This window comes from Rhinopithecus bieti, unplaced genomic scaffold (assembly GCF_001698545.2).
Source record: "Rhinopithecus bieti isolate Rb0 unplaced genomic scaffold, ASM169854v2 scaffold_20310, whole genome shotgun sequence".
NCBI lineage: Eukaryota > Metazoa > Chordata > Mammalia > Primates > Cercopithecidae > Rhinopithecus > Rhinopithecus bieti.
In genome coordinates this window covers 1333577-1355170 of record NW_016810331.1, presented here as the reverse complement: position 1 = coordinate 1355170, position 21594 = coordinate 1333577, and the positions used below count along the sequence as shown (strand labels likewise).

The 21594-nt window shown below is 42.5% G+C and overlaps 1 protein-coding gene and 1 pseudogene across 1 annotated transcript in view; one reads left to right on the top strand and one right to left on the bottom strand.

The window, feature by feature from the left end:
- The first annotated feature begins 255 nt into the window (after window positions 1-255).
- Window positions 256-21594, top strand: part of LOC108541943 (uncharacterized) — a 71086-nt gene continuing 49747 nt past the window's right edge. Inside the window, exons 1-5 of the mRNA XM_017891717.1 lie at window positions 256-267; window positions 534-621; window positions 888-950; window positions 6279-6325; window positions 8413-8500. Of these exons, the coding sequence (XP_017747206.1) occupies window positions 256-267; window positions 534-621; window positions 888-950; window positions 6279-6325; window positions 8413-8500 (298 nt within the window). The remainder of the gene's footprint in view (window positions 268-533; window positions 622-887; window positions 951-6278; window positions 6326-8412; window positions 8501-21594) is intronic.
- On the bottom strand, window positions 17086-17696 carry LOC108541956 (double homeobox protein A-like; annotated as a pseudogene).

Here is a 21594-nt window from a genome sequence, read left to right as displayed (position 1 = left end):
CTGTCTCTACTAAAAAAAAAAAAAAAAAAAAAAAAAAATTAGCTGGGCGTGGTGGCCGGCGCCTGTAATCCCAGCTACTCAGGAGGCTGAGGCAGGAGAATTGCTTGAACTGGGGAAGTGGAGGTTGCAGCAAGCCAAGATCGTGTCACTGCACTCCAGCCTGGCAACAGAGTGAGAGTCTGTCTCAAATAAATAAATAAATAAATAAATAAATAAATAAATAAATAAATAATTTTTTTTTAAAAAAGTAGCTGGATGTGGTGGCAGGTGCCTGTAATCCCAGCTACTCGGGGGCCTGAGGCAGGAGAATCGCTTGAACCTGGGAGGCAGAGGTTGCAGTCAGTCAACATCGCGCCACTGCACTCCAGCCTTGCGAGAAAGTGAAACTCTTTCTCAAAGAAAAAAAAAAAAAAATAGCTGGGTGTGGTGGCTTGTGCCTACACTTTCAGCTACTTAGGAGGCAGGAGCAGGAGGATCCCTGAAACCCAGGAGTTCAAGGTTATTGTGACTGTGATGACATCACTGCATTCCAGCCTAGGCAACAGAGCAAGAGCCTGTTGTTTGGCATAGGGGGAGCTGCGCCTCCCCCAGAGCCTCACCCAGAGCCTTCTAGGGTGGTGGGTAGGTGAGGATCTCATGGAGGGAGGAGTTGGGCGGTGGGGAAGGGAGAGTGGTGGGGTAGTTGAGGGAAGCTCCTGAGCCAGTGAGCGCACAATGTGCCAGAGTGTGGGCAGGGACTGAGGGAAGAAGTGGAAAACGGACAGCCTGCAATGGTGCCTCAACGGTGCCTTGCCTCCGTTTGAAATTTCGCCAGCTCCTGAGCAGGCTGGGGGTCTGGCAGGCTTTTGACGTGGATTGTCAAGATTGTTTCAATTATACACTTGCAGTTATTGAGTCTGACAGAGGTGAAGCACCTTGCCTAAGGTCATACAGCCGGGGTTCGAGCCCAGGTGAGTCATAGCTAGGTGACCTCAACGACCCCTCCCACACCTCTGCACAGGAGATCAGCTAGTTCTGGAGGAGGATTATAACAAGACCTACATTTTAAGTGAGCAAGACATTCTTGAATTTACCTGGGAGATTGGTATTGATCCCATCAAGGAACCAGAACTGATGTGGCTGGCGTGGGAGGGCATTGTGGCCCCACTGCCTGGGGAGTGGAAACTATGCCAGGACATACGGGGCAACAAATATTTTTTCAACTTTGCCAATGGGCAGTCTATGTGGGACCATCCACATGACAAACACTATCAGAGCTTGGTGATCCAAGAGCGGGAAACCTGTCATCTCTGGGGCCATTAAGAATAAGAAGAAAAAGAAAAAGGAAAAGAAAGACAAGAAGGGGCCGGGCGCGGTGGCTCAAGCCTGTAATCCCAGCACTTTGGGAAGCCGAGACGGGCGGATCACGAGGTCAGGAGATCGAGACCATCCTGGCTAACACGGTGAAACCCCGTCTCTACTAAAAAATACAAAAAACTAGCCGGGTGACGTGGCGGGCGCCTGTAGTCCCAGCTACTTGGGAGGCTGAGGCAGGAGAATGGCGTAAACCCAGGAGGCGGAGCTTGCAGTGAGCTGAGACCCGGCCACTGCACTCCAGCCCGGGTGACAGAGCGAGACTCCGTCTCAAAAAAAAAAAAAAGAAAGACAAGAAGGACAAAAAGACCCCCAAAAGTCCCCTGGCCCTGGGTTCCTCGTTAGCCCCAGTTCATGTTCCTCTTGGGGACTGGCTCCTTTAAAAGGTCTTGTTAGAAATACCAAAATTGTTAGAAATTGATCATTGGTGCTGTTAGGGAAAGTCAGCACAGAGACAAAAGATCTCTCAGCAAGGCAATCTTTGCTTTCTGCTGAAAGGATACTCAATCGCAGATGGAACAATGGCAAGAGCACACCTAAACAAAGGAAAAGCAAACATGTTTATGCCTTACACATTTGGGTCATCCTTCCTGTTATGTCCTGCATCCACTGGAGCAGGACCTCACACTCTTAAACTGATACGCAATTTGCTAATAGCCTAAAACTTTCCTAAATAGGTAAGTGCAGGGATGAACAAAGAAGTTGCTTACCAAATGTTTAAGGAGGCAATAACATTTCCAAATAAGGAAGGGGCATAGGCTGTGCGCTGGAACGTGCTTGTGAGCATGTCCAGCAGTTACATAGGATAGGGTTTAACAAAGAGTTATTAGCACAAAGCAAGGAGACTTGAAGAAATTTAGTCTGTAAAAGAAACTATTATTTCTAACACTTATGATTGATTCTTTAACAAGAAGGGAAACTTCGAAGAGGAAACTTTTTACTTTCTACAATTCCCTCCTGTTTATAGTTTTCCTCTTCAAACTTGCTTAACATGTCTTGGATTAGTTGTTTTGAATAACTCCTGGATGTGTGGTACAACATAACACCTAAGAAGAAGGAGTATACTTATTATAGTTGTTAAAGAGGTAAGAATTGAGGCTATGTTTTTTCTTTTCTTTTTCTTCTTTTTCTGATTGATGAAATACCAGGGTAAAAGGGATAGCCAATTGAACTAGAGCACAAGCACTGCTCTAATTATTTGGCAGAGAGTCCAGTGAAGGTCCTCCATAATGCCACCAGATAATCAGGGATGAATAAGGGCAGACTGAGGGGTCAGCTCTTGGAAGTGCCTGACTTCACTGCATCCTGTCAAGTCTACAAGGAACGTGAAAAATTTTCCCCTTGTTGTTGGAGACATGAGGTAAAATTGGTCTTGGGAGATGGAGGCTGGATGGCCTTTGGGGGCTGACTTGCAGTGTGTTGGACTTCAGGAAATAGCAGAGAAAGAACTTGGCACAATTTCTTATTCCAGGTGGTGGAATCTTGAAAAAGAGCTACCATGCACTCCATGCCCTCTTGATTTGAGGACCATCCTAATGGAAAGGGAACAACCTGGGCCTCTGGCCTACCATGGGCACAAGCATAATAGTCGCTGTTGTTTAAAGTGCGAATGGAATATTTAATCCATTCTAACCAGGCATTTACATCTTTATACCCTGTTTTAATGGCTATGGTTTGCCTTAGGTCTCCTATTTGTACTACTGAGACCTTGGTTTCATCATTGCGCATGAGGCAAGGCATAGTTTCATTTTGTAGGTTTGGTAAAGGGGCAGTTGTAGGAGGTGGAGAAGGGAGAACAAAGTGCATCTTAAAGAAGTCTATAGGATCCTTTCCAGTGACCTCTGCGCCTAAACCATAGAAACACTCTAAAGTGGGGTTAGAGTTGCTAATGGTAGAAATAGTAATGGATATAGGCACTGGGTTAGGAAAGAAAAGGAAAACACAGATAGACTAAGCTTTTCTTAGCTTTAATTTGGAAGGGCTTGATCCAGGAACAATGGCCCATGATTCTGATGATAATGGTGCTTGCTTGACTCGGGTGTGATGTGTCCATTCCCTTTCCACTGTGCGAACAGCAGTCTTGGTGGTTAGCAGCACAAGGCAGGGTCCTTTCCAGGCTAGCTTGAGTTTCCCTTCTTTCCACCCTTTGATGAGAACGTGATCCTCAGGCTGGTGCTGGTTTAATGGAAATTTTAGGGGCGGTACCTGTGCTAAAACACTTTTACTTTTGAGGGAAAGTGGAAGATAAGCCAAATATATAGTTTCTGAGAAACTGATCTTTTGTTTTAAATGTAGGGACATCAGCAAGAACATATATTGGGGAAACAACAGTCTCTTCAATAAATGGTGCCGGAAAACTTGGTATCTACATGCAGAAAAATGAAACTAAATCCCTATCTCCCACCACAAAAATCAAATCAAAATAAAGACTTAAAGCCATGATCTCAAACTATGAAACTACTACAAGAAAACACTGGGGAAACTCTCCAGGACATTGGTCTAGGCAAAGATTTATTGAGTAATAACTCAAAAGCACAGGTAACCAAAGCAAACATGGACAAATGAGATTACATCATTAAAAAGCTTCTGCACAGCAAAGGAAATAATCAACAAACTGGAGAGACAACCCACAGAATGGGAGAGAATATTTGCAAAGTATCCATTTTACAAAAGATTAATAACCAGAATATTCAAGGAGCTCAAACAACTCAACAGGAAAAATACCTAATAATCCCATTAAAAATGGGCCAAGCATCTGAATAGGCATTTCTCAAAAGAAGACATACAAATGGCAAACAGGCATATGAAAAGTTGCTCAACATCACTGATCATCAGAGAAATGAAAGTCAAAATACAATGAGCTATCGTTTCACCCCAGTTAAAATGGCTTTTATCCAAAAGATAGGCAATAGCGAATGCTGTCAAGGGCGTGGAGAAGAGGGAACCCTCATACACTGCTGGTGGGAATGTAAATTAGTACAGCCACTAAGGAGAACAGTTTGGAGCTTCCTCTAAAAACTAAAAATAGAACTACCATAAGATCCAGCAATCCCACTGCTAGGTATATATCCAAAAGAAATTAGTATATTGAAGAGATATATGTACACCCGTGTTTATTGCAGAACTCTCCACAACAGCCAAAATTTGGAAGAAGCCTAAGTGTCCATCAACAGATGAATGGATAAAGAAAATGTGGTACATAATGAAAATGGAGTGCTATAAAAACAAATAAAAAGCCATAAAAAAATGAGATCCTGTCATTTGCAACAACATGGATGGAACTAGAGGACAATACGTTAAGTGAAATAAGCCAAACACAGACAGTAAAACTCCACATGTTCTCCCTAATTCGTGGCAGCTAAAAATTAAAACAATTGAATTCACAGAGATAGAAAGTAGAACGATGGTTACCAGAGAGAGGTATGAAGGGTAGTGGAGTGGGGGCAGGGAGTAAGGATGGTTAATGGGAATAAAAATATATAGATGGAATTAATAAGATCTAGTATTTGATAGCACAACAGGGTGCTTACAATCAACAAAAATTTACTGTACATTTTAAAATAACTAAAAGAGTATAATTGGAATGTTTGTAACACAAAGAAATGATAAATGCTTGAGATGAAGAATACCCCACTTACCCTAATGTGATTATTACACATTGTATGCCTGTATCAAAATATCTTATGTACCACATAAATATATATATCTACTATGTACCCATAAAAATTAAAAATTTTAATTTTAATTAAAAAAAATGAAAACAAAATCAAAACACACAACCAAAAAAATCAAATAGTCCTCAAAGAGATTACTTGTTACTGCTATTCACTTCTGGGTGAACTGGTTTATCAGATCACTTGGCTCAGAATATGCATTCAACTATTTATTGAAATAATTAATGAATCATTTATCTGTCCAGATGGATTTAGGCAGAATTAGAGCATTTGGCACAGGAAATAAATTTCAGCATTGACAAGCAGAGCTGCTAAGGTGTGAATGTGTTTCCTAAAAGTTAGAAACCTGTGTTAGAAACAATCCTCAATGTAACAGTGTTGGGAGGTGGGTTCTAATAAGAGGTGATTGGGTCATGAGGACAGAGCCCTCATGAATGAATCAATGTCATTATCATGAGAGTGGGTTTGTTATTGCAAGAGTGGGTTGTTATAAAGTGAGTCCAGCTCCTGGAGCCTTTCTCTGTCTCATTGGCTCATTTGCCCTTCTGCCATGTTTGGATACAGCAAGAAGGTCCTCACCAGATGCCAGTGCCATGCTCTTGGACTACCCAGCCTCCAGACCTAAATTTATTTGCTTTATAAATAACCCAGTCTATGGTATTCTGTTATACAAAGGCTCCCAAAGAAGATGTGAGACATATATAGGTAACCCACTTTGTAATTTTGCCTTATCAGGGAATTGAAACAAAAATCCTCACATGAAATGATTCAGTACTTTTCAGATAGAATATAATTCACTTGAGTTTACTTTTTTAAAAAATCAGCAGAAATCAATTTTATGTTCCTTTTGGTAATCATTTAGTATAATATGTGCTGCTCAATTACAATCATGTAGATATACAGATGAGTATTATAGCTAAGACTTATGACATACATTTCCAACTCAATAGCTGCTAAGAAGACCACAGCAGCCTTCATAAGCTGTGTCTTCCCCTTTACTGAAGAATCACCAGTCACCTACAGTTGCACAGCAAGCATGGCAAAATAACTGAAATTTTGATGTGCCATTTCTCACTTCTTTAAGAACCCTCCTTCAAATTCCTGAATAAAGCTGCTAACTAAGACAAACGAATTTTCAAAGCAAGCCACTTATTTTTATGAATGAATGACAGAGAAGAGAAATAGGATTTGTAAAGTGACTGGAAAGTGATAATTATAGTTAATTAATATTTTTTTCTTTCCAAATTTCAGGTCTGAGGCTTAAATACATCTCTACTGAAAGGGGAATGAATAAAGAGGTAGAGTAACAGGGCCCCGTTACTCCTCCTAGTCTCTTCTTGAGGTTGGTGGGGCTTTGGAAATTTGGCGGGACTGAATTTCAGCGCAAGAATAATCGCCAGGTGACAGATTAATAATAAGAAGGAGGGAAGGTGTGCAAATGCAAGGCAGTCTAGAAATGAGAAAACATGGCTCTCAGCTGGGCATAGTGGCTCCCACCTGTAATCCCAACACTTTGAGAGGCCAAGGTGGCAGAATAGCTAGAGGCCAGAAATTCAAGACAAGCCTGGGCAACATAGCAAGACCCAGTCTCTAAAAAAACATTAAAAAATTAGCAGGACCTGGTGGCATGCACTTGTAGTCCCAGCTACTCAGGAGACTGAGGGAGGGGGATTGCTCAAGCCTAGGATTTGGAGACAACACTAAGCTCTGATTGCACCATTGCACTCCAGCCTGGGTGACAGAGTGAGACCCTGTCTTGGAAAAAACAAAAAACAAAAACAGCTTTTAAGTGAGCAATATGGCCAAGCAACTTTTCTTCTTGAGGAGCAATAACCCAGGTCCTGACCAATGTCTGCCAGATGCTAACTGCCAGGCTGGTTTCGGATCCTTTGTATTGTGTCAGATGAGAACACTTGTTTACCTTCCAGGACTGACCTGAGCATGAGGTGAGGTTTCTCCCTGATTTCCACTAATTTATAGACACTTGAAACCATAGGTTTTTCTAGCATGGATGGGTTTAAATTCTATTGGTTGTTTCTGCTATGTTGTTGTCATGGCAGCCTTCCCATTATAAACCTGGGCACTCAGGGAAGGGGTTGTTCACATCTGGAAGGAGAAGCGTATTAAACTGGACAAGTGAGGAATGAGTACGTACTGGGCACAGTGGTGGGGGAAGAAGTGGGGGCGGCCGAGGGGCCCGAGGCAGGGAGCAGCTGTGAGTATCGTCCCAGAGAGAGATGGACATTTTCAGACTTCCTCTCTTCAGAAAGTCCATTTCTCAGCACTACCAAGGCTCTCCACTGCTCGTCCCGTAAAACCCAACTGCCACAGCTCACCCCTGGACCTCCTCCACAAACACCCCTTCCCTTTCCACTACAGCCATTTCTCTTTAGTCCCTTGGAAACCCTCTGCTTCAGCCAAACCCATGTGTTCACTGGCCCCCAAACATTGCTTGCCTCTTGCTACAGCCAAGTTTTGGTCCACATTTGACCCAAGTGACTTTCACAGCCTCTCTCTGCCCTTCACTTTCTAAACACAGAGAATAATTCACCCCCTTCAGGAAGCCCAACTCACCCAATCACAGCACACACCACTGTCCCTCACTGGGGACTATGAAGGCACCTGCCACACGAAAGTGTGTTACTTACAGACACCCCATACCACTTTGTCTTCTTAGGCAGGACCAGAAACTGTGCACCAAATCTGAGTTTCTGAGATGTCAAAGTGCCTGTCCTTGTGTGTGAAAATACATCTGCCTTCTGGATATCTTTTGCAATATATTCAAGGACAAATACTGACCACAACCTCTTCAGGGCTTCTGTCCGCTGGATGCCACACTCTTCCCCAAGGCTTACAGGGCTGTCTCCTTATCATTCAGGATGACGTTCAAAGAGAACCCCATTACGAAAGTTTTATTTTGCTTTCCAGCCTAAAGAAATTTCCCAATCATTTTAATTGATATCACACTGTTTTGTTTTCATTATAACACCCATGATTTCTTATGTACTATTGCTTTCTGTTTTTTGTTTTGTTGTTTTGTTTTGTTTCTTTTTTTTTTTTTTTTTTTTTTTTTTTTGAAACAGAGTCTTACTCTGTCTCCCAGGCTGGAGTGCATTGCTGATATCTTGGCTCACTGCAACCTCCACCTCCCAGGTTCAAGCAATTCTCCTGTCTCAGCCTCCTGAGTAGCTGGGACTACAAGCACACACCATCACACCTGATTTTTATATTTTTAATAGAGACAGGGTTTCAACATATTGGCCAGGCTGGTCTCAAACTCCTGACCTCAGGAGATCCACCTGCCTTGAGCTCCGAAAGTGCTGGGATTACAGCTGTGAGCCACTGCACCCACCCCATTATTTCTTTATTATCTCTGTTTCTGCAGTGGAATGTGAGACTCCTAAGAGAAAGTAGCTGTCTGTCCTGCTTACTACTTGTCCCTGGAATAATGCCTGGTATATACTGTATAATCAGTAAGTATCTGTTGGCAAATCAGTGAATTCACATTCTAAGAATGCAGTTGTGGTTTTTCTTTAATAATTCCACTCCTCATTTACAAATAGAAGAACTACCTGGTAACATGGGAAGTTTTCTAATTTACTTTAGGAAGGTTCTGCTCTTTTGTCATTGCTGTAGTGATGCCAGGGCAGCAGCGTCCTCAGAGCTCTTGACCCAGGCTTTCTTCCATTCACCCTTCGAAACCACCTCCTTGTACAGAGCGTAGCTAATTGATGTACTTCATTGCAAAATCCAGGCAACTTCAAAATGTTTAATAGCCTTGTGGGTTTTACTGGGGAATAAAGGCATATTTAAAAACTACCACTGAACATTTTTAAATTCAGGCTCCTCTGTGATCATATGAAGTAGAAATAGTATATTCTCGAATGACAGAAAATGGAACTCTCAAGGGGTTTAAACGCTTGGATCAGGCCCAGGTGGTGGTTCACACCTGAATCCTAGCAGTTTGGGAGACAGGTGGGAGGATCGCTTGAGGTCAGGTGCTTAAGACCAACCTGGGCAATGTAGTGAGACTCTGTTTGTATGAAAAAAATAATTTTTAAAAACATCTGGCCGGGTGCGGCGGCATCCCAGCACTTTGGGAAGCTGAAGTGGGTGGATCGCCTGAGGTCAGGAATTCGAGACCAGCCTGTCCAACATGGTGAAACCCCGTCTCTACTAAAAATATAAAAATTAGCTGGGTGTGGTGGTGGGCACCTGTAATCCCAGCTCCTCGGGAGGCTGAGGCAGGAGAATTGCTTGAACCCAGGAGACGGAGGTTGCAGTGAGCCAAGATCACGCTATTGCGCTCCATCCTAGACAATGAGACTGAAACTTCATCTCAAAAAAAATGTTTAAAATTAGCCAGGCATTTGGCATGAACCTGTAGTCCTAGTTACTTGGAGGCTAAGGCAGGAGGATCACTTGAGTCCAGGAGTTTGAGGCCGCAATGAGCTACAATCATGTCACTGCACACTCCAACCTATGCAACAGAGTGAGATTCTGTCTCAAACAAACAACAAATGTTCAGGTCATATGAGTAGTAAGTGGTCAGAGCTGCATGCAAACCTGGGTCTTTTAATTTCATAACAACCATACATCCTTTCACATCTCCTAACACCAGTTTCTAAGAGGCAACATCGTCTCATGAAAGCAGGCCTCGACCAGAAGTAGGAACATCTCTCCTCATTCAAAGGTCAGCTTGCCGTTTGCTGGCCATGCTACTCTCAGCAGCTTCTCCTTCTGTGAAGTTGGGATGATAAAAAGTTTCCCTCCCTGCCAACTTCCTCTGGTGACTGGGATAAGCATACAAGATGATGTACATCAAGACACAACATTCCCAGCAAACAATGGCATCCCAGCGGATACTTGTGGACTGCCTGCCAGATGACGGCTTTCGCTTCAAGTCTACTCCCAAATCTGCAAAAGTGAGGGAGGAGTCGCAGGTTAGAAACACAATGACGTCATGGGTTTGTTAGCTGAGGATGGTGTGTAAGCGAAGAAACCTCTTCTGGAAGACTAAAAATGGAAATAGCAACTAATGCTCAGGGCTTGTTGCCATTTGAAGTGAATATTAGCTTGCATTGTCTTGGCAAGTCCTAGAGAGACATTTCGCTGTGAGCACAGGAGTTAAAGGTGGCATGCTTCAGCTAGCACATTTCAGCAGGCTTAACACAACAAACCCAGAGGAAACCAACCAGCCCCAAAGGGGACTGAGCGCACAGCTCTCCATCCCCATGATGGATAGTTCATACTCACTGTGGCAAGCTGCTGGAGAAGATGCAGGGAATCCATCCCTTCTCCAGCTGAGGATTCAGATCTGACAGGTCCAATGAACCAGAATCACCCTTTCCTACTCCCTGATGAAGTTTTTCAGAGAAACTATGAGAGAACAAAAATAAATTCCTAGAATAATCCTTCACAGATTCCTTCTCAAAATTGTAACTAAGCTAAAACAAAAAACAATCAGAAATAAAGCTAAAAGTTTTATTCATTTTGGTTGAATTAGAAGAATTCGTGTTATGACCTAGATAAGAAGCTCTTCTATATTTTTTTCTTTTGACTTAAGACACTATTAAAATGAGGCTTTTAAGGCCAGGCACGGTGGCTCACACCTGTAATCCCAGCACTTTGGGAAGCCGAGGCAGGTGGATCAAGAGATCAGGAGATCAATACCATCCTGGCTAACATGGTGAAACCCTGTCTCTACTAAACACACACACACACAAAAATTAGCCAAGCATGGTGGCAGGCGCCTGTAGTCCCAGCTACTTGGTAGGCTGAGGCAGAAGAATGTCATGAAGGCGTGAACCCAGGAGGCAGAGCTTGCAGTGAACCGAGATCGCACCACTGCACTCCATCCTGGGCAACAGAACAAGACTCCGTTTCAAAAAAAAAAAAAAAAAAAAAGGCTTTTAATATCTTATCCTAAAAGCCTTGGACATATCTATAATTATGTTATGATTTTGAGAGGTTTCACCTGAAGGGGTGTGGAGCCTATCAGCGTTCTGTCGAGCTCTCCTTGAAAATGTTTTCCATTACTAATAGAACCTCTTTTTCTTATTATTTATATAAGACCTTCTTTGATTTCCTGCTTGTGACACTTTGGAATGAAAAACTGGAGACTGCATTAATTAAAAACGAAAATGAGATGGCTTATTTGTTTCTTTCCAGAAAATCCTAGCCAGAGTCCCTGCAAGCAGACCTCAGTGTGAGCCTAGAGTCTGCAGGGCCAAATGTTCAGGTTTCTGTCATTTGATCTGATACAAGCTTAAGTACCAATTACAATCATGTTTGTTGAGTGTGTGTGTGTGTGTGTGTGTGTGAGAGAGAGAGAGAATGACAGGGTCTCATTTTATTGCCCAGTCTAGAATGCAGTGGTGCCATAATGGCTCACTGCAGCCTTGAACTTCCCGATAAGCGATCCTCCCACCTCAGCCTCCCACGCACTTCAGCCTCCCAAGTAACTGGGACTACAGGCTATGCCACTAGGTCTGGCTGTTTTTCCTTTCTTTCTTTTTATTTTTTACTTTTATTTTTTTTGAGATGGAGTCCTGCTCTGCCACTAGGCTGGAGTGCAGTGGCACCGTCTTGGCTCACTGCAGTCTCTGCCTCCCGGGCTCAAGCGATTCTCCTGCCTCAGCTTCCCGCGTAGCTGGAACTATAGGTATACGCCACCACACCCAGCTAATTTTTGTATTTTTAGTAGAGACGGGGTTTCACCATGTTGGACAGGATGGTCTCAATCTCCTGACCTTGTGATCCACCTGCCTCGGCCTCCCAAAGTGCTGGGATTACAGGCATGAGCCACTGCGCCCAGCCGCTGTTTTCTTTTTTAAATTTTTTGTAGAGATGAGGTCTCACTATGTTGCCCACACTGGTCTCAAACTCCTGGCCCCAAGTGATCCTCCCGCCTCGGTGTCCTGAAGCGCTGGGATTATAGGCGTGAGCCACCAAGCCCAGCAGAACCATTATTAATTGGAGAGTAAGATGAAGCCGAGCAAGAGAGGCAGGTGGAGGTGGCAGTTTGATCGGCCATCTCAAAATTCAAAGAGGAAAGGAAACTTCATCTGCCTCCTTGATCTCCTGCTTCCTTTCCCTCTCCTCCCCTCCCTCACCCCAATCAAATTGTGTGATCAGACCTGAGAAAAAAGAGAGACTTAAAAGAGAACAGGGTGAGGACTTCTGCAGCAGCAAAATGACCAAATAAAGAGCTTGTGCCCCACTTTTCACTACACGGAGGAATAGCCCAGGTGCTTGTGTGTCTGGAATTGGTGGGTTCTTGGTCTCGCTGACTTCAAGAATGAAGCCACGGACCCTCTGAGTGTTACAGTTCTTAAAGATGGTGTGCCCTGAGTTTGTTCCTTCAGAGTTCACATGTGTTCGCAGTTTCTTCCTTCTGGTGTGTTTGTAGTCTCACTGACTTCAGGAGTGAAGTTGCAGACCTTGGCAGTGAGTGTTACAGCTCATAAAGGCAGCATGGACCCACAGTGAGCAGCAGCAAGATTTATTGTAAAGAGCAAAGGAACAAAGCCTCCACAGTGTAGAAGTGGACCCGAGTGGGTTGCCACTGCTGGCTCCGGCAGCCTGCTTTTATTCCCTTACCTGACCCCACCCACATCCTGCTGATTGGTCCATTTTACAGAGAGCTGATTGGTGTATTTACAATCCTTTAGCTAGACACAGAGTGCTAGACAGAAAGTTAGCCAAGTCCCCACTAGGTTAGCTAGATACATAGTACTGATTGGTGTATTTTAATCCCTTAGCTAGACATAAAGGTTCTCCAAGTCCCTGCTAGACTCAGGAGCCCAGCTGGCTTCACCCAGTGGAGCCCGCACCAGGGCTGCATGCAGAGCTGCCCGCCAGGCCCGCGCCCTGAGACCGCACTCCTCAGCCCTTGGGCAGTCCATGGGGCTGCGCAACGCTGCTCAAGGGGCGGCGCTCGTCGGCTAGGCTCGGGGACGCAGGAGCCAAAGGCGCGGTGGGGGGGCTCGGGCATGGCGGGCAGCAGGTCTCCAGCCCTGCGCCCGGGGGGCGCGGTGGGGGGAGGCAGCCGAGGCCCGCGAGAATTGGAGCGCACCGCCTGCAGGCCTACACTGCTGGGGGAACCGGCGCACCCTCTGCAGATGCTGGCCCTGGTGCTAAGCCCCTCACTGCCAGGGGCCTGCGGCCCCCGCCGGCCGCTCCTAATGCTGGGCCCGTCGAGCCCATGCCCGCCGGAAACTCGCGCTGGCCCGGAGCGCTCCGCGCAGCCCTGGTTCTTGCCCGCGCCTCTCCCTCCACGCCTCCCCACAAGCAGTGGGAGCCAGCTCCGGCCTTGGCCAGCCCAGAGAAGGGCTCCCACAGTGCCGTGGCGGGCTGAAGGGCCCCTCAAGCGCTGCCAGAGTGGACGCCAAGGCTGAGGAGGCGCCCGCGCCAAGAACAAGGGCTGCTAGCATGTCGTCACCTCTCACTTGGGAGACAGCAGCAGCTGGATGCAAATCATGAAACCAGGAGGTCCTGGCCAGGTGTGGTGACTCATGCCTATAATCTCAACACTTTGGGAGGCCAAGGCAAGAGGATCACTTGAGGCCAGGTGTTCGAGAACAGCCTGGGCAATGTAGTGAGACCCCATCTCTACAAAAAGTAGAACAATTTGCTGGGCGTGGTGGCATGCTCTGTAGTCTCAACTATTCAGGAGGCTAAGGTGGGAGGACAGCTCAAGCCCAGGAGTTCAATGCTGCCATGAGCCACGATGGCATCACTGAATTCTAGCCTGGGCAACACAGTGAGATCCTGTCAAAATAATAAAATAAAATGAAACGCCATCTCTCTCAGAAAACCACCAACCAGTAAATGATGATACCCATACACGGGAGATGAACAGGAGCTTTCAGCTGTATTATTCCACACAAACCCTCCTTCAATCAGTTCGTTCATTAGGAGACGTTTGCTGTTGCAAGGATAAGGAAATGGTCAACTTGTGCAAGAGTCTTCTCTATGAGAAAGAAAAGACACAATACCAGAATTTGGATTTTCTGTCAGATCTCTTTCTTACCTCTCTGACACGTTTAACTGAGTAATTATCAAAAAGCAAAGGGAAATAAATACTATACTTGATCTCTATCCTTGAAGAGCTTCCTGATCTGTCTGGGAATTCAGGGCATCATCTGGCTGTGAGTCACAGCTGTAATATCTCAGTACAGGGCTGGGATGTTATGTAAGGGCAATGAGTTTATGCTTGCATTCTAGGGATAATCAGCTCTCACCTGCTCTCTAGAATGCCCAGCCCAGAGGCAATCAGCGGTACTTAATCAGAAAGGGCCACACACTGGGTGATATGGCTTGGCTCTGTGTCCCCACTGAAATCTCATCTTGATTTGTAATCTCCATGTGCTGGGGGAGGGGCCTGGTGGGAGGTGATTGAATCATGGGGGCTGATTTCCCCCTTGCTGTTCTTGTGATAGTGAGTTCTCACGAGACCTGGTTGTTTGAAAGTGTGTGGCACTTTCCCCTTCACTCTCTCTCCTGCTTTGCAGTAGTAAGACATGCTTGCTTCCCCTAGTCCTACCACATGATTGTAAATTTCCTGAGGCCTCCTAGTCAGGCTTCCTGCTAAGCCTGAAGAACTGAGTCAATTAAACCTCTTTTCTTCATGTAAATTACCCAGTCTCAAGTAGTTCTGTATAGCAGTGTGAAAATACACTAATACACTGGGGCAACAAATATAAGTTCATCTGTTATCATTATTGCCATCAAAAATTCACATTTTGCAAGTCAGTAGGGCAGTTCCTCAAAAAATTAAATTACCACATGACCCAGCCATCCCGCTTCTGGATATTTATCCAAATGAATTGAAAGCAGGGTCACAAAGAGATATTCAAACACCCATGTTCATAGCAGCTCTATTCACAGTAAGCCAAAACATAGAGCAACTCAAGTGTTCATCAAAGGATGAGTGCATAAACAAAAGGTGGTATATACACGTGAAGGAATTCAGCATTAAAAAGGTAGAAAATTATAACATGTGCCACAATATGAATGAATTTCTTGAATTCAGACAATGAAGATGGTACAGCCTAAACCCTGACTTTTGATCCTAGTATTGTTTTTGGTTAAGCTGTTCTTTCTGATGGTAGACATCAGGTCCATTTTCTCTTAAAACTATTTTGTGTTTACCATAGTAAAATTATGTTTCCAATCCATCTAAAAGCTGCATGAAATTATTTAGATCTGGAGGAAGAAGGGGCTAGAAAAGCGTCATCTCACACCACTTGGGATGAACCTTGAGGACGTTATGCCAAGTAAAATGGGACAATCACAAAAGGCAAGTATTGTCTGATTCCACTTAATGAAGTAGTGAAAATCAACTTCATAGACAGAAAGTAGAATGCTGATTGCCAGGGGTTCGAGGCGGGAGAGAATGGGGAGTTATTGTTTAATGGGGACAGAGTTTCCATTTTGCAAGATGAAAAGAGTTCTGAAGATAGATGGTGGTGATATTTGGACAACAATGTGAAAGTATTCAATGCTATTAAACTGTACACTTACAATGATTAAGATGGTACATTTTCCAGCCTGGCCAACAGGGCATAACCCCATCTCTACTAAAAATGCAAAAATTAGCTGGGTGTGGTGGTTTGTGCCCGTAGTACCAGCTACTCGGGAAACTGAGGCACGAGAATCGCTTGAACCCAGGAGGTGGAGGCTGCAGAGAGCCGAGATTGCACCACTGCACTCTAGCCTTGACAACAGCGTAAGACTCTGTCTCAAGAAAAAAAAAAAAAAAAGGTAAATTTTATGTTTCGTGTATTTAACCAGAATTTTAAAATAACAATAGATACATTTATAAAAAATTGTTTTAATGTTTTGCAAAATGAATGTCAAAAATGGGTTTTCATTAGTGAAACAAGTGACTTTCAAGTAGCATAATTAATATTAGAAAATGACTTTCATTGGTGAAATGAAATGTATTCAGAGCATGTGGATTCACTAAAATTGTCATTCCTCCACAGCCTTACATGAACCGGGCATAGAAGAGCATTCGACCAGTGCTGGGCACTCCAAGGACAGCACTCGAGGTCTGATCCCTGGGCAGAGCACAGTGTAGTCAGTGATGTTTGTAGAGAAGGGGTCTCATCATGTTGCCTAGGCTGATCCGGAACTCCTGGCCTCAAGCAATCCTCCTGCCTCAGCTTCCTGAGCTAGGATCAATCCATTGTTGAAGAGTACATGGATGTTACTTTGCAGACTGTCAACCTGAATTTGTATTTGAATTTGTATTTGCTTGACATTGCATAATTATTAGTTTCAGTTTCAGCTTACCCACTTTTTGTTAGCAACATGAAGAGACTGCGCCCTTTTTAGTGTATCGTATCAGGAAGCGTCTCATGTTGGTTTGTACCTTTACTGGTGCAGTGACTTTCAGCCACTTGGTTAAGGTGGAGTTGGCCATATTTCTCCACTGCAAAATTACTGATTTTCCTTTTGTCATTAGTAAGTGTGTGTGAGAAGATTCTTTGAGATGAGGTATATATCTCATTCTTCATTGAACTATAGGGTTTTTTTTAAGTGAAAGAAAATTTATTAAGAAACTAAAGGAATAAAAGAATGGCTGCTCCATAGGCAAAGCAGCTTCACTTTAAGGTTTTGATGTCAACTGATTTTTGTCCAAATCAGTAATTACTGCGATGATTGAAAAATGATTATTACTAAGTTTATTTTCATTGTCTCAAGGTCTGCTGAACTCTGGATCCAGGCTGTGTCAATAGGGTAGTGTGGTGCCTCCTGTACCTGTCTCGGCCTCCTACAGTCCTTTTTATTTATTTTGTTTTTATAATAGAGACAGGGTCTTACTCTACTGCCAAGATTGGTTTCAAACTCCTGGGCTCAAGCAATCTTCCTGCCTCAGCCTCCCAAAGTGCTGAGATTACAAGCGTGAGCCACCACACCCAGCCAAGTCCTTTACCTTTTTCAGAAAGCTTAGCTTGCACTTTCAGCAGAAGGATAGACTCCCAGGAAGACTGTGAGAGAGATATAGGGCCCAAGTTGATAATATCAAATACACTGAACTTGACTGTGTTCACCATGTTTTGGCTCTAGAGAAATGAGAGTGCTAGTGAAGTTGGTGCCATTTTGTATATCTTCTGTACCTTGAAGTCCCTCAGAAATCTTGCCCCAGTCTTGTTCTAAGGACATAACAGGTTCCCTTTTCTCTGGAGGTGAAATCTAGATCTTCGATTTTTGGAACCAAATTTGGACTCTTGACTCTGGAGCACCAATTTCTTCAGCAAGTTGTTCTCTGGAATCAATCCCAGGGTATGTGTTTTTCATAAATGCCTTGATGAGAGTGTGTAATTGAGAGGCGCTATAGATGGTATGACACCGTGTGGCTTCTCTACTTTGAAACTCCACACCAGGTTGATCTTGACCATGGCTCTGGCTTGAATCTAAAGTCTCAGGTTCTGGTCTTTTCTGGAATCGATGCCTAGCTCTTTGATTCTGAAACCAAATCTGGATTCTGTACTCTTCTGCATTGATTTCTAAAGCAAGTTGTTGTTTGGTAGCATAACCTGGGTAAGATTTTTGATTGAAGGTATTGATGAGGATTTTCAATTTATCTTCTGTGAATTTGGTGTGATCCTGCCTATGATTTGTTGCTACCATCTTGTGTGAAGAGGTGTCTTCGACCATGCTGGAAGAGAGTCCTGGATGCTGAGCTACTGTCTGGGAGACCGCTTACAGCTCATTTTTAAAAGAAAGATCGCATATAATACAACATTATTCACAAATCTAAAGCATATGATTTTCTGGGTTTTGACAAATGAAAACACCTGTGCAACTTCAACCCTTACCAGGATATGGATGAGAGTTTCTACCCGAAAACACCAGTATTCTAACAAACAGCTTTGCATTTTTTGAATTGTTCTGTGCCTGTGAGGATTCCTTACTCCAAGTTTATGACAAATATATTCAGAAGGCATAGTTTACAATTAGTGTTTGGATAAGTATTTTCATCAATTGTCTGATTACTTGCTGCGAATTTGAAGTATGCTGATTTTTATGTAGTTGTCTTCTGAGAAACACTGTGCCATTTTTCGTGTGGAAACCACTTGCAGAATAAACAGATTATGAACGCACAGAGGTGGTTGTAATGGGCACGTCTACCTGTGGCTGCCATTTAAGTGGAAGGTGGAATCTGACTCTGGAGCATCGGCAGCCTGAGCTGGTGCTGGGCTCACGCTGACCCTGGGAGTGCTCTATGCATGCTTCACCTTATGAGGGGTGCGGCAGGAACAAAAATAGAAAAGTGTGCTCTACTTTCACATTACCAAAGGACAGAGGATACCACCAAGGAATTAGAAAACTGTTAAGTGAGAGTTTATTCTTAATAGCCTTTCAAAAAGGAATTTGAAAACAAGATTCTACTCATCCCACACCAAAATGTAAACAGATATATTATTTTTTATATTCCCAGGATAATTTTGGTTTTACTTAAGCATCACTATGCAATCATGAGCAAAAGAACAAAGCTGGAGGCATTGCACTATCTGATTTCAAACTTTACCACAAAGCTATAGCAAATAGGACAATGTGGTACTGACCAAAAATAGACACATTGACAAATGGAACAGACTAGAAAGCCCAGAAATGAATTCACTCATGTACAGTAAATTAATTTTGACAAATGTGCCAAGAATACACAGTAGGAAAACATAGTATCTTCAATAAATGGTGTTGGAAAAACTAGATATTCACATGCAGAAGAATGAAATGAACCCTCATCTCGCACATATATGAAATTTAACTCAAAATGGATTACAGTCTTAAATGTAAGACCTGAAACTATAAAACTACTTGAAGAAAACATATGGAGAAAACTACATGACATTGGTCTGGGCAATAATTTTTTGTATTAAACCCCAAAGCACTGGCAACAAAAGATGAATGGGATTACATCAAACTAAAAAGCTTCTGCACAACAAAGGAAACAAGTATCAGTATGAACAGACAACCTACAGATTGAGAAAAAATATTTGCAAGTCATATATTTGATAATGGATTAATATCCAAAATACATAAGGAACTCAACCCAATAGCAAGAAAATATAAAAGTCAATTAAAAATTTGGTAAGGGACCTGAATAGACCTTTATCACAAGAAGACCTACACAGGACTAATGAATATATGAAAAAATGTTTAACATTGCTAATCATTAGGAAAATGCAAATTAAACTCACAATGAGATATCATCTTACAGCTGTCAGAATAGCTATGATCAAAAAGACAAATGGTAACAAGTGCTGGTGAAGAAGAGCAGAAAAAGGAATCCTTGTATACTGCTGGTGGGAATGTAAATTAGTACAGACATTATGGAAAACCATATGGCAGTTCCTCAAAAAACTGAAAACAGATTTACCATATGATCTAGCAATCTCTAGCAATCCATTTTTTGGTTATTTACCCAAAATATTTGAAATCAGTTTGTTGACAAGATGTCTGCCCTCTCATATTCATTGCAGAACTATTCACAATAGCCAAATTATGAAATCAGCCTAAGTGTTGATCAGCAGATGAGTGAATGAAGAAATGTGGTATATATACACGATGGAATACCATTCAGTCTTTGAAAAGAAGAATATTCTGTCATTTGCAGCAACATAGATGGAAATGTAGAACATTGTGCTAAGTGAAATAAGCCAGGCACAGAAATACAAATGCCACATGATCTCACTTATATGTGGAATCTAAAAAAGTCAAACTGATAGAAGTACAAAGTAGAATGGTGGTTACAGAGTCTGGGGGTGGTAGAGAGGAATGGAGAGATGATGGTCAAAAGTTACAAAATTCCATTTAGGAGTAATAAGATTTTTTTAAGATCTACTGCACAGCATGGTGAATTTAGTTAAAAATGGTGTATTGTACATTTCAAAATTGCTAATACATTTCAAATGTTCTCATCACAAAATAAATAAGTATTTGAGTTGATGGGTATGTGTTAATTAGCTTGGTTTAATTATTCCACATTGTATTTTAAATCATAACATCCCTTTTACCTCATGTATATACAATTACAAATTATCAATTTATAATTTTTAAAATCTGTTTCCAGATGAAGAAAAACTGAGATATTTTGTTGCCATCAGACCTACTCTTCCTCTACTCTTGCTGAAGAAAGTTCTTCAGACATGAGGAAGTGATACCAGAAAGAAATCTGAAAAATCATGAGTGAAAAAAGAACAATAAAAAGGGTAAAATATGTAACTCAAATGATGTAACATTTCTGAGACTAGGATTTAATAGGCATCACAGTGTCTGCTTTCAGTCTCTTAGAACATTGAGACCTCCATGTTGTGAAGAAGTCCAGCCTAGCTTACTAGAGGAGGAGAGGCCTCTGTGGGAGAAGCCTGTCAGATAATAGCTAGTACCAACTTCCAGCATGTAAATAGGGTTGTTTGGGGCCTTTTAGTTTCAGTCAAGCTGTAAGATATCTGTAATCATATGAGTAATCTCGTGTAAGACCACTTGGAAAACCACCCAGATTGCCAATCTACAGAATTGTGTAATAATAAATCTTTGTTTTTTTAAAGCCTACTTTAAAAAATTCTTAAGAAATTAAAAATGGGCCGGGCGCGGTGGCTCAAGCCTGTAATCCCAGCACTTTGGGAGGCCGAGACGGGCGGATCACGAGGTCAGGAGATCGAGACCATCCTGGTTAACACAGTGAAACCCCGTCTCTACTAAAAAATACAAAAAACTAGCTGGGCGAGGTGGCGGGCGCCTGTAGTCCCAGCTACTCGGGAGGCTGAGGCAGGAGAATGGCGTGAACCCGGGAGGCGAAGCTTGCAGTGAGCTGAGATCCGGCCACTGCACTCCAGCCTGGGCGACAGAGCAAGACTCCGTCTCAAAAAAAAAAAAAAGAAAAGAAAATGAGCAACAGATTTTGAGAAAATATTTCCAAAACACGTATCTAATAAAGGACTTGTACTGAGAATATGGGAAGGATTCTTACAATTCAATAAGAAGAAAACAATCACCCCAATAAACAAATGGAAAATATATTTTTATCAATACTTCATTGAAGAAGGTATATAAAAGGCCAACAAGTATAAGGAAAGATGACCACAAATTGTTAGTCACTATGGAAATGGATTTCTACTTAGAAATTTAATGAAATCAACTAGTGATGTTTGCAAAAAGACATAGGCATCTCCAAAACATGCAGAATCAAAGAAACTAGACACGAAGAGAACATATTGCATGATTTGAATTATATGAAGTCTTAAAATAGATGAAACTAGTATATGATAGTGGAAATAAGAACCGTGTTTTTCACTTGGGGCAAAAGGCAGTAATTGAGGAAAGAAAGAAGAAAGCTTTTGGAGTTTTAGAAATGTTCTATATCTTAATTAAAGTAGTGGTTACACATGTGTATACATTTTTCAAATTAATCAAACTTTAAACTTATAAATTGTGCTTTTATTAAATATAAATTATGCCCCAAGAAAGATAAATAGAAAAAATGAAGGCTAAATACAAGCTGACATATTCATACAAATTATAAAGATACATAGTTTTAATTTCAAAACAT